The 12,748-nt window shown below is 48.2% G+C and overlaps 4 protein-coding genes across 4 annotated transcripts; 2 read left to right on the forward strand and 2 right to left on the reverse strand.

Moving 5' to 3' along the window:
• Window positions 1–1,729: 1,729 nt before the first annotated feature.
• ColSpa_03812 (putative enoyl-CoA hydratase, mitochondrial) lies at window positions 1,730–2,668 on the forward strand (the record flags this gene model as incomplete). Its single annotated transcript, XM_049270024.1, has 2 exons — window positions 1,730–2,024; window positions 2,145–2,668. 2 exons carry the CDS (start codon window positions 1,730–1,732, stop codon window positions 2,666–2,668), a joined length of 819 nt encoding a protein of 272 aa, XP_049125981.1.
• A 1,090-nt stretch (window positions 2,669–3,758) lies between these two features.
• Window positions 3,759–5,011, forward strand: ColSpa_03813 (putative uncharacterized oxidoreductase; the record flags this gene model as incomplete). Its single annotated transcript, XM_049270025.1, has 4 exons — window positions 3,759–3,779; window positions 3,863–4,111; window positions 4,181–4,352; window positions 4,413–5,011. 4 exons carry the CDS (start codon window positions 3,759–3,761, stop codon window positions 5,009–5,011), a joined length of 1,041 nt encoding a protein of 346 aa, XP_049125982.1.
• Window positions 5,012–7,707: 2,696 nt separating this feature from the next.
• On the reverse strand, window positions 7,708–8,709 carry ColSpa_03814 (putative formamidase; the record flags this gene model as incomplete). Its single annotated transcript, XM_049270026.1, has 1 exon — window positions 7,708–8,709. One exon carries the CDS (start codon window positions 8,707–8,709, stop codon window positions 7,708–7,710), a length of 1,002 nt encoding a protein of 333 aa, XP_049125983.1.
• A 1,165-nt stretch (window positions 8,710–9,874) lies between these two features.
• On the reverse strand, window positions 9,875–10,633 carry ColSpa_03815 (norsolorinic acid ketoreductase nor1; the record flags this gene model as incomplete). The annotated part of the gene is made up of 1 exon (XM_049270027.1): window positions 9,875–10,633. The coding sequence occupies one exon, from the start codon at window positions 10,631–10,633 to the stop codon at window positions 9,875–9,877; it is 759 nt and encodes a 252-aa protein (XP_049125984.1).
• Window positions 10,634–12,748: the final 2,115 nt, after the last annotated feature.

A 12,748-nucleotide genomic window follows, 5' to 3' on the forward strand; every position in this document is an offset into this window, starting at 1 on the left:
TGGTTATCGGCACTGCCCTCCTCGCGGCACTCTTTTGCTGGGAAGCCTTCGCAAACCTTAAATATCCAGCTATACCAGTCAAATTCTTTACCAATCGAGGCTTCATGTCGCTTGTATGCTGCGCAACGGTTGCCACTGTAAGTAAATCCATCGTCAATCTCTCTCCACTTAGACTGAAGAAGCGGTAGATGTCCTACTACTCTGCCGTTCTTCTCTGGCCGCAGCAGGTTCAGGCGCTTTATACGACAGACATCACACATGGCGGCTGGCTTTCGGTAAGCGAATATCCAAGACAATGGTGCATATGTCCATCAAACTGACCTTTAGAAGTCGACTGTGGCAAGTGCAACAGCGCTCGGCCAAGTTTGCGCTGGAGGAATCGTCAGGTGGGGAGGGAATGTCCGATATTGGATCATCTTTGCGACATTTGCTATGGTTAGCTTTGTCGGCGCCTTAGCATCCTTGACACCCGAGACGCTGAATGCTGGAATAGCCTTCACAATCTTGGGGCCTTTTTTCGTTGGCTTCATTGAGCTGACATCTCTCGCTCTGGCCCCGTTGTTTTGCAAGCCCTCAGATATTGGGCTCGCGTCAGGTCTCTTAGCGTCGATCCGTTCTGCTGGTGGTTCGATCGCAGTTGCCGTCTACACTACTATTCTGTCCAACCGTCTCGCCACCGAAATTCCTGCAGCTATCAGGGGTCCAGCTGTTGCCGCAGGCCTGCCCGAAAGTCAACTTCCAGGTCTTATCAAGGCTGCGCAAGTAGGAAAACTGGCATCTTTCCCCGGCTTGACTAGCGCCGTAAAAGCGGCCGTGACGAAAGTATTGCCAAACGCCTATAGCAAAGCTTTTGAGACTGTATATTTAGCCAGTCTTGGCTTTGGAGCTATAGCTATAGTTGGATGTCTATTCGCCAAAGACTCGCAAAAGCACATGACGGATAGAGTTGAACGTAGAATGGCCAATCGAAAGAGATCATGAGAACTATGTTCGAAAACGATAACTTTGGTCAATGTACGAAAGACTGTTGGATACGAATGGTAACATCTGAGCAGATGTCCTAGAACACAGATAATCTTTACCAAAAGAACAAAATCAAGCACAATATACGGTCAGATCTTGGTCGATGTTGTCTTAAACTGCCGGAAGAAGGCTCATGCAAGAGGGGAAAACAAAGCCGCTCTAAACTCATAGAGCTACGTCTCTCGGGCAGTGTTTCTTGAATGCCTTGACCTGTTTCGGCAGGTGAAGCTATGTTTAATAGTTTGTAATCGAACTTCGGCATTGATATCTTTATTCAAATGTCCGCATTGTGGATCATTTGGCGCGAGAAAGAAAATAGAGTTCAGCCGGAGATTTGGGGAAATGCATGGCCGTGGGACTGTGCCACTTACCATCAACAGCTAACGGTCAGATTGTTACGCCGATAGCTACTGATATGCTTTGTAAGATACTGTGTATCCGACATCTTTCAACGGCGATTTCATCTCAATGTTGGATATTATTTGACATGGAAAGAAAAAGATTGTTTGTAATCACGTACGGTTCATTGGGAAATTCACTTGTCGACCAGAAACTGCAACAATCAGGCTGCTGGAGTGTTTTACCTGTGACAAGGCTGCCTGCACGCGTATATAACAAATGGCAAGATCGTCTTTGTTTTCGGAATTTTTACAACAACACCACCCATCTCTCCTCCAATCGATTCCACCAACCTCGCACTCTCAACATGACTCCCCCAATATTCTGGATATCTGCCCTCGTCGGGTCTCTGGTTTCGACGACATTTGCGCTCACCCTCCCTGAATATAGAGGGTTGAAGACTGCCCAGAATGGCAGTGTACTCGAAGTCACTCTACACAATCCTACCTCTGAGATCAACCTCTGGGGGCAAGACTTTCAAGATGGATTGACAGATATGGTCCAGAGGCTTCAGACTGACAACGAAACCAAGGTTGTTATCTTCAAGAGCGACGTTCCAAGGTTTTTCTGCGCCCACGTGGACCTCCTTATCCCTGATATTCGTAGGCAGCCCTTAAGTCGAGAACTTCCATGTGCAAATCTAACGCTCAAGACAGAAACAATTGGAGATAGATTCTCCGCACTTATGTGGAACATCACGAATCTCCCACAGGTTACTATAGGTGCCGTTGAAGGCAGAGCTCGCGGCGCTGGAAACGAGTTCCTTCTAGCATTGGACATGCGATTCGCTACCAAAAAGGAGACTCAATTTGGCCAGATCGAGGTGGCTACAGGTCTGGTTCCCGGAGGCGGAGGGGGCCAGATGCTGTCCCAAATCATTGGCAGGGGACTCGCGATGGAGTACGTTCTGAGCGGCAAGGATATCAATGCAAAAGACGCAGAGAAGATCGGCTGGATTAACAAAGCGTTCGACCACTCTGCCGACATGTACGCCCATATCGACGACCTTACATCTCGCTACCGTCTGTTCCCTCGTGGGGCACTTGTAGCTGCCAAGAAATCTATCAACCTTTGGGCCCGGCCTCCGCAAGACAACTTCCTGAGAGATGCCGCAGCCTTCAGTGGTCGTCTGGCTGATCCTGTTGTTATGCAGCTCGTGGGTCGAGCCTTGTCTCTTACACAAAATTTGTCATTGGGCGACGTAGAGCTTAACTTGGGAAGGGACCTGCCTCTGCTCTACACCTAATCTAAGGGACAACACGGGACTGATGATTGCCGCGAACGGCCCACGAAATCACTTAATGGCGAACATGGGATGAACTTGGCACTGGCCGAAATGATCGTTCGTGTTAACCTTTGTCTCCGCAAATTTGCTTTTTATGGGTTAGTTGCGTAATGATGGGGACAACGAGAGTTTTTCGGATGGAATGTTGATCTTCAAGAACACAGGAGCTTTGTCAGGGATCCAAGAGGCATACCGGGGGGTTTGCCGGTGGGCCTTGTTAGTCACCTGGATGAGGGATAGAATACAATATTATACCTACCCGTCCGTCAAGTGGCCCTATCGTTGACTTCTTCACGCTGACGCCAGCAGCCTCTGACAAGTGTATTGTTGCCGAAACGTTCTAGCATGTAAAGACGATACAACAGGAGGCTTAAAATATTTCAAATCATCTTTGGAACTTTTTTCAAATTGGAAATCAGAGCTTTTTAAAACTCAGGAGCACACATCAAAACTTGCCCATAACCACTACCATTATGCGTGGATTATTACAAATTGGAAGGATACAATTAGAGATCTTGATATGAGGCCTGCTAGCAAGATTAAATGCTTCCTAAAGATATGTATAACAATATAAGAATGGTTTGGCAGTGTGAATATTGATTTAATATATATATGGAAGCACATGGTCAACCGTGTTTTATTGAAAAACAACTATAATATCATCCTCCCGGCGGCTGATGATGTCAAGGTCAATGGTGATGTACAATGCAAAATAAAAACATTATCTTTCATTCGGTGCTTGGATAACTACTGTTTTAGGGCATCCAAGTGTATTCGGGAGGCCTGCATTTAACCTGATTAAGTCATCGTTAAGGTTTGGCGCCATGCTATTTTCGCTGTGGTGCATGCAGTTCGCATTGTACACGCAGGCAGCATCTGACAAACTTGGTTACTGATCATAATCGATTAAATGTTACAAATCATGCCGAGAGCCGAATCATGGTATCAATTTGACTAGCGAGTTAGAATACGGGGTATATAACTTATTGGCTCGATCATCCCATGAACAACAGAATGGCAATCCGGTGACAGTCTGCATCACGTTCTGAAAATGTCTCAACAACTCCTTGCTGTAAGTCACCATAGCCTTTTGTACACGACGTGACTATCCCACTTAAATATCTCCATTTCCAGACTCTTAACAATTAATTCCAGATCACTGGCGTCTCAGGCCACGTGGGCTTCCGCGTACTTGTGGAGGCTCTCACTCGTGGGCACTCTGTCCGCGCAATTATACGGAAAGCCGAGCAAGCTGAGCTCATCAAGAGCACCAAGTCTATTCAACCGTACTTAGATCATTTAGAGACTGTTGTGATTCCTGATCTGCTCGTCACGGGAGCATTTGATGGGGTTCTAGATAGCGTCAACGGAGTGATCCATGTCGCTTCTCCTTTAGCCATAACCGTAAGTGACAATCCATATCTGATTGCTGGTGTTTAGCGTCCTCAGGCACTGACGCCAAAGCCTATGTAGAGTGATAACCTTAGGCGTGATGTCGTTGAACCAGCGATTACGGCGACCTTGAGAGTACTAGAGTCAGCTATTAAAGTACCGTCAGTCAAGCGAGTCGTCATTACGTCCTCTATCGCAGCACTTCTGTCTTGGGAATATATCAACTCGGATGACGTGACTAAGGTATTCACTGGTATGCACCCACTAGGATGATAGAATCTCCGATACAAGCTGATGACAGTCTCCTTGACAGCTCGAGACACCTACGATCCTCCGGGACCGGAAACGCAGTTCCAGTCGCCGCTTCACGCGTATGGTGCCGCAAAAGCTCTGGCACTCCAAGCAACAGAACGTTTCATCAAAGATGAGAACCCTTCCTTTGACGTCATCAATATTATGCCAAGTATGGTGATCGGCAGGAATGAATTGAACACCACGAAGGAGGAGGTTGCAAGTGGCACGAACAACAATGTCATGGGCCTTCTCCTGGAAGCCAAGATCCCGATGCCTGTGCTCGGGGTTTCTGTCCACGTCAACGATGTCGCGAAGGCACACATCGACGCCCTGAATCCTGCCATACCAGGAAATAAGAACTTCATATGTTCCTCAGGGGGGCTGAACGGCACTAGATGGGATAACGCCAAAGACACCGCCAAACGCTATTTCAGTAAGGCCGTCTCTGATGGGTTTCTGTCTCTGGACGGAACCACTGCCACAAGGCCCATTCAACTCGATGCATCGGACACGGAGCAAACCTTTGGTTGGAAATTCTTGGGGTTCGAGGACCAGGTCAAAAGTGTGCTCGAGCACTATCTGGAGTTTTTGGAAGCCGATGGACAAATATTTCCGTAATCCAAATGCAAAATCCAGTCAAAGTTCTGCAACGCCGGTTTTCAGGTACTTTCTTAGTTTTTTGCTAGTGCAGGCTAAGCACAAACACCACATCTGTTTCTCGCAATCTTTACTTTCGTGACCAGGTAAGAAATGGAATTGCCGATGGCTGCAGCTTGAGGAGGGGCTATTTGCACATCATACCCAGCTCTCGCTAGTTCCAGGCTCAGTACCACGCCATCAACGCTTTGTTTTGGAAAATAGCGGCGTGTGCTTGGTCATTTTAGGTACAACCACCAGTTAGTGACAACTAAACTGGTGTGGCCACATCAGTAACAGCATGACCACAGAGACTGCAAATTCGAATTGTTAGCCGATGTTGTCCTGAGGCGCTTGGTCCACAAAATTGCTCTTCTTTTTCTTTTTCGACTGGGGTCTCTAGGCAAAGCCGGTGGAATTCATAGCCCGTTATCAGTAACCATATAACCATGACGTAAAGCGTTAGTAACGGGCAGATAGCTCCTAAAGACAAGCACGTCGTGCGACGACCAGGAGACACTCGGTTCTTCCAAGCCTAGTAGTATTATGGCATCTTAATTCGTGGGAAATCGGTGCAGACATGTTGTTTTGGCCTGGTGCAGCCCCGTTATACAGTGATTGGCAAAGGAACATGACAAAATCTTGAATATGTGGGCATCACATGCATCGTCATACCTGAACAGGCGATTATGGCAGAATGTTTCATGACATGATCGGTGAAATTATTGCCTACTTTAACAATCGTCAACCCTCAAAGATGATATCCCGTGCGTCTGGCGGCACCTTTGTAGCTATTTCTCGGCAAACAGGCTCCATCCACAATTACCCCTCTCCGAGTCCTGGACAAAAGGCGTTGACATTATTAATACCCTATGGGCTTTCCCACTACAATAGTTGAGTATCTTTGATTGAGCCATTCAACCAAGAGTCCACAACCTTTTCCAACCGGTCGTTTCTCCATCTTGGACCATCGCCCAAGCAAACGCTACTCCTGATCATCTTGTCAACAAGCTGGCGAACTCTCAACAACCCCTCCGACGTTCCTTGACCTTGGAGCCCCTGCTCGATAACATGATAGCCCGCTCCGAGTCTTAGCCTGATAAAGTCCTCCGCCCCGTCAGGTCGCAGATACGTCTCTATAGGCGTTCCATTGCTGGCACATGCATGAGCCATCATATCTCGGATTCTTATCCCGCCTTCAGGATCATATCCGGGGTGGTCAGACTCGACATATCCCAAGTTTCGAAACTTCAGCCTGGCATGAATACCATTAAGAATTGTACGATCAGGTTTCATTGGACCGATCTCGCCGAAGATTTTTTGTGCAGTTGCTGCAGCCTGTCTATTCCCTCCAAGCGCGGCCTGAAGAAGCCTGAAGCCCCATACTAGCCCAGTCCAAAACACGACGCTGGACAGCGTAGTATTGGATTCCAAAAATGGCATGATGTCGAGGGGAGGACTAGTGAGCCTGAAAAGCGGACGCTCGAGAAAGAGACCATAACTGAGGCGTGGAGACATCCTCCCGCTCTGGTAGCCCAGTTGTCCATTCGCTCCGCTTTTATCATTTTGCGTCGACAGACTCTTGTCAAGTCTGTATGAAAGAGGCGTTTGGTGGGTCACGGAAAATGACGGGACGTCTGCAGCGGGTGTGTGATCCAGAAGGTTCGCTTTTCCTGTCATTCTTGAACGATATGAAGTTGATGATGCCTGGGGCTGCGAAAGTGAAGAGTCGCCGTGTCTCATGCATTCATCGTCATAGTCGTCTTCTTCGTCGGGATTCTCCATGCCAGCGGCGTTTTGAGCGTGGCGCATTGCCTCTTTCAGCTCCGTACTTCCAAGACGCGCTGCGACACGTGCCAGTGAAGTAATGGCATTCTGCATGGCTTGGTTCTGCTCTCGTAGTTCATTGATTGCAGTGATTTGTCTCTGCCTAAACGCTCGTTGGGCCTTTCGACCCTTTTCTCTCCTAGCCTACGCTGTCTTAGTAGGACCCGTCACGATGTATTTCACGTCCCGTTGACTTACTGCTAGGTCATCATCAGTCTGTGAGGTATCTTCTATGGTGCGCTTCATTTTGAAATCCGGAAAGGCAGTGAACCACTGCGCAGCGTGGGTATAGGGAATGTCAATAAGGCGAAATGGAGAGACAAGGGCTAGAAACGATTCTTGGCTAAAGATTGTAGTTGTAAGTTGATTTATCAGCTTCGTTAGGTTTTGGAGTTACACAATTTTTGAGCTGATTGGGCCGGTGTTTGGGTCGCCGATTCTGACTTTAACCCCGAAACTTTCCGTTGGTCTGTTACTCGGACAATCAGACGCAGTTGAGGTCACAGGCTGGTCCTGGGGCTTGCTTAGCGCTTTGGCATCGCAGCTATCCCCCCTAGATCAGTTCTGGCTCTTTGTCTCTCGATTCAAGACCGACGCAAGCTATTCATAAATCGGAATTATGCGGACAACGCTTACAACGAGGTAAATGTCGTATGAAAGTTATTCAAACTATAGATCAATCAATATCCACACTAACTGAGTCAATGACATCACAGCAGCGGACTCAGAATCCTGTTACACACTAATGCTTTATACCGATGAGACTAGATGTATCATGCTAATAACTACATCTTACTACCTAGAGAAGGTTATGCAAAGCTACAGGATTGCAAGCATGGTATACCGCTGCATCAATTCTTAGGAACTAGAACCCCCCTGTAGCGCATTTGTCCATTGGTTAGCTTTGCAAAGGCTTCCGTGATGCCTTCTCGAGACATGGGAAACTTCTCAACCACCGGTTTGACGTTGTTGCGAGCGGCGAACTCGAGCATTTGCTTTTGTACGACACGAGACGCGACCATGGCACCCTGGATGCGAAGACCCATCGAAACAAGTGCCTGGTAGGGAATGCTGAAATCACCCATAGCGATAGTGAGGGGGAAAACGGTCGCGCCTGGGCTCAAAAGTGGGATGTAAAGGTTCCACTCTGGCGGCATGCTCGAGGTAACGAGCAAAATATCGAGCTTCTTGCTGCCAATTTCAAGCGCCGCCTTGTCTTTTGTGGCGTAAAAGCTCCTTGCGCCGAGTTTCATAGCTTCGCTTTTCTTGGAGTCGGTGCCACTAAAGACAGCAACGTCACAGCCCAACTTGGCCGCGAACTGGATTGCAAGATGCCCCAGGCCGCCGATTCCAATCACGCCAACACGGGCAACTGAAGTATCTTCGAGCATGGTGAGGGCGCTGAAAACGGTTGCTCCGGCACACATTAGCGGCGCAGCATCCGCGTCTGTGAGACCGTCTGGAATCTTGAAGAGGAACGACTCTTTCCAGACGGCACCTGAAGCGAAGGAACCCTGGTCGTGGTTGGCGAATCCATACATGCTACGACCAGGGCAGAAAGTCTCGCGCCCGGACTGACAGAGCTCGCAGAGGCCACAACTATCATGTTCATACCCCCATCCCACACGATCTCCCTTCTTTAATTGGCGGACTCCAGGGCCAATTGCTTCTACAACACCGATGCCTTCGTGCCCAAGTACCATGTCTTGGGCGCGGTAGTGGACATCGGTGCCGCAAAGGCCGGAAGCAGTGATTTTGACGAGTACTTGATCGCCCGTAAGCTCCGGTTTCCTTGTGACGTCTTTCTTGATGTGACCATCCGAGCTGCCTTTGTAAACGGTGAAGGAATACATTTTGGTAAAGCGGCAAAAGCTCACACCTTTGGTCATGAGAGTGGCTGTTGCTAGTTTCGTAGGGGACTGTAAAGTGGAACAGGACTAAGAATTTGATAATGTGATGATGATGATAATGACGATGAGGAAAAGAATGGGCTCCCGTTTTTGTTTTGGCTTTAGAAGTTTTATACCTTCTCGCCTTCTTGAGAGAGCTGCTGTTCCGGTCACATCTTTAGACTTATCTAGGAAACAGAAAGGCCGCTAAACTTATGCCAAATATCTTCAAAGCTGAAACACATCAGGTAGCAATAAGCTTTGGGCAAAACATGTTGGTAAGCAATCAGTACGGCTTAAGCACCATGGTAGAAGAAACTGTCCGCCAAGATCGCTGCTTCGTCATGTTGTTTGCCGTATCACCCCCAAACTTGGTAATCATCAGTAACTCGCAACGCTTCTAAATAGTGCACTGCCAACCAATCGGTCATCTATATTCTCTAGGTTGCGAGCATTGCAGCGCTCGGTCACCGACCTGGCCTTACCCTACGGTAGGTACGGACGGCCAGCGTTGCGAACATTGTTCCGATGACTGATATATTTGACCGCCTTATCAAACTTTAATGTGGATACGTAGAACCATTCCTGTCTGTGCTTAGATTCTAAACGAATACGACGACAATTAGCATGTACCTGCAGACTGCATTAGAATTCCCCACAGCACCCCCCCCCCCCCCCTGTGAGCTTTGCTGACCTACAGTAACCTTTGGCCGAGAATTAGCATGCCTTGAGGTACGTTAATTTTCTCGAAGTGCCTATTGGTGTATTAGAAAAAGGTTCTAACTCTACCTGCCTATCCCTTCTTCTTCTTCTACGATTTGTTATGACATCTAACCGATCCTAACATTGTTCTGCGCCGCAAAAAAAAAAATCTAAAAAAATCTGGGTGGTCTGGCCCCCGCTTGACCCACAAGGAATCAGGTGAATTATATTTGCAGTGCAGCAGATGATGATTAATTTCTGGAGCATGAGGCACGACTTGAGAGGGTTTCGCACTCTCTTACGAATGCACAGTCTACCAGCCAGCTTGGTTTGTGAAAAGATTTTGACCACAAAAGTGAGTATTGTATATGTCTAAATTCCCTCTATATAGGCTTTGCGCAATTCACGAGGTGCTCACTGCTTTGCTTCACCACGGAATAATGGTGCCATCGTGTGTTCGGAAAGTTCCACTGAGATCTTTTGGCTCGATGCTCCAAGTAGTTTTAATCATATCCGCCACGCTGGTCTCCACGGATATGGCGCCCAACGCCTTCAGGTCCATGCTGCCGCCTGAGGTGAGGTCCGTCTCTACAAGTCCAGGGTGGAAAACCCAGCTGGTCAACCAGGGCTCCTCAAAGGAAAGAAGGCGAATGAACCAGTTCAGAGCCGCCTTGGAGGCTCCGTAAGGACTAGACGACCCAGGGAAATTGGCGAGGATCTCCTGAGAACCAATGGAGCCAATGAGGGTCGAGACGGCAACGAACTTGGGGCTGCCAGTATTGCTAGCCTTGAGAAGGTCGACGGTAGCCTGGAAGAGGGTCAAGGGGCCGATAGCATTGACGTTGAAATGCTTCTGCGCATTGGCAACCGAAGTGTTGCGGACGCTAGTACCACCCTGAGCGATGCCCGCGTTCGCAATGACAATGTCCAAAGACGTGATACCCTGCTCACGCAGTTGACCCACAGCAGTGGCGGCATCAGTTTCCACGGCAGAGTCCAGCTTGACGACGATAAGCTTGGTATCAGGACCCTTTGGAAGATCGGCGAGGGCTTTGGACGTAGGGTGCAAGGGGTCGCGAACAGCAGCGATCACAGTGGCTGAAGGCTTCTGAAGAATGCGCTGAACGAAGCCACGGCCGATGCCGCGGTTCGCACCAGTGATTAGGTAGGTTTGAGGGGAGCTCATTGTAAAGAACTGTGTTTTGTATTAGGTGAGTTGATTGACTTTGAAGATAAGGATAATGTGTGAGGTTCAAGACAGAACTTGCTGATTCGTTGCGGATTATATATCGCACTCTTCTTTGGTAAGGGATTTGACCACACGAGCCCGACCCGTTATTTATGATGATTGGAAGTTGAGCGTCTCTTCTCACGGCGTACTTTGATTCAGAACAGCACCTGATACTACGTCTGTCCACCGCTTGTGTCATTTGGGTCTAGATAGTGGAGTGACTGATACGGTCGAACAACAATCCGAAAATGTTGTGGCCCAGTTCAGGCTTCTCCTAGCTGCTTAGAAACACATTCTCTAGAGCTGACAAATCTTCTCATAGGGGTTGGGGGCCCGGGGTGTTCAGTCATAGTACGCTATAATATATCCGAATGCAAGATCAGTCACGATAAGCCATTACACAGGGAAGCCACAGGAGCACGTTGCCGATGCCGTCGAATACAGCAGTCCAGTTTGTAAGCGAATCGGGCTTGGAGGCAGGCGTGATGTAACCGAGAGTTGAGTACCGAGGCCGAAAGTTAAATGATTATTATTCAGCATGACCGCCAACTCAACCCCTAACATACATTGATAGCTCCCACCACAGCCCAGACAAAGCTTCAAGCATAGTCTCTCATGCATTTCATATACAGCGTGTTATTGGTTTCTTATAATCTACTGGTTCGTTCCACGCTATGGGGTATTTCGTACTGTACTGATATATCGAGACCTGGCACAGGCCAGGGGTGCTACTGTATTGAGTTATACGTCCTGTGACATTTTTCTGTACAGGTGAACTGTACTATACTGCTTATGGGAGGCTAGAACAACAACTTGCACTAAATATTATACTGGTAAGGTTTTGTGCTCGAACTGCATGCAGAATACCTGGGAGTTGTGCGAGGTTGAGCATTGTACGAGTTCGAATTGGTAGCAGGTGTCAGTTGGAATACGAACTAGGGATTGCTTCAGTCGAGCGCGCCAAAGCCTTCCGTTTCATGATCAATGCCAACTCGATGTTTCAAGCAACGAATTTGAATTCTGTTCAAGCTTCCATCAATGCTTTTTACGAACCCTTTAGCCATTTTACTATTGTAACTAGGATTACGTCGCTACTTCTTTTAGACCGCTGTTTCGACCACCTTGTCAAGCAAAAAGCACTCTGTTTTCTTTTTGGATTGCAACAAAACCATGATGCGAGGAATATCTTTTGGATCATTGATTGAAGTACTAGGACATTTCCGGGGATTTGAAGCTTCTCCATGATCGCATTTGCTGCCTAGTATTGTTCTGGCAAGATCCTTATTAGTTCAGAAAAAATTCCTATATCACGGTCAGTACAATCAACGTGATACATGTGTTTTTGATACAAAGCAGTTTCGACCCAATATCATTTGGCCATATCGTCATATTAGAAACATGACGAATCATCTCCCTGACCGTCGTCAAGCTAACCGAACCTGACCTTTGCCCAGTTTCTTCTCAAGAAGTCTGTTTTCAAGACTAATCACTATCTGCAGTAGGGTTCATGAGACCATTTCTTATTACCAATTTTTTGTTTTCAAGTTGCCGCCAAGCGTCACGAGGGAGGTCAAGCAGTTACTGGGACTAAGGGAGGAACGAGAACCTTTGAAGCTTGGTGATATCTGATTGTGTGTTGGAATAACAGCACCAGCTGGTTGTATGATGTCAGGCGCCCAGAGGGGGGGGGCACCGGCGCGGCACTAGTGGGGTCGTCGGCGGGGTAGCTGGTGCCGCACCGGCACATAGTCAAGGGATTATAAAGGGATTCTAGCCAAGCGGCCAACGCAGACTTCGACAACAAAGGTTAGCCATTGAGACCAACGTTAGAGAAAGGCGGTAGCACAACGCCGCGGAATTAGTGTTATAGCCAGGGGAACTGGGCTCGGTCAAGGGGGGGGGACCTGGGGGGCATATAAGGAGCAGCTGCGGCGGACCTAGGGGAAAAGGCAGATTGGAATAACAGTCAACACCCACCCCTACCTGTGCCCATCGCCGACCTCGTTACTCTGTACGACTCCAGCCTCTGACATATGACACGCACGACTCAAGGACACCCACCATAGCAGA

Source organism: Colletotrichum spaethianum, assembly GCF_022836535.1.
Source record: "Colletotrichum spaethianum MAFF 239500 DNA, contig07, whole genome shotgun sequence".
Taxonomy (NCBI): domain Eukaryota; kingdom Fungi; phylum Ascomycota; class Sordariomycetes; order Glomerellales; family Glomerellaceae; genus Colletotrichum; species Colletotrichum spaethianum.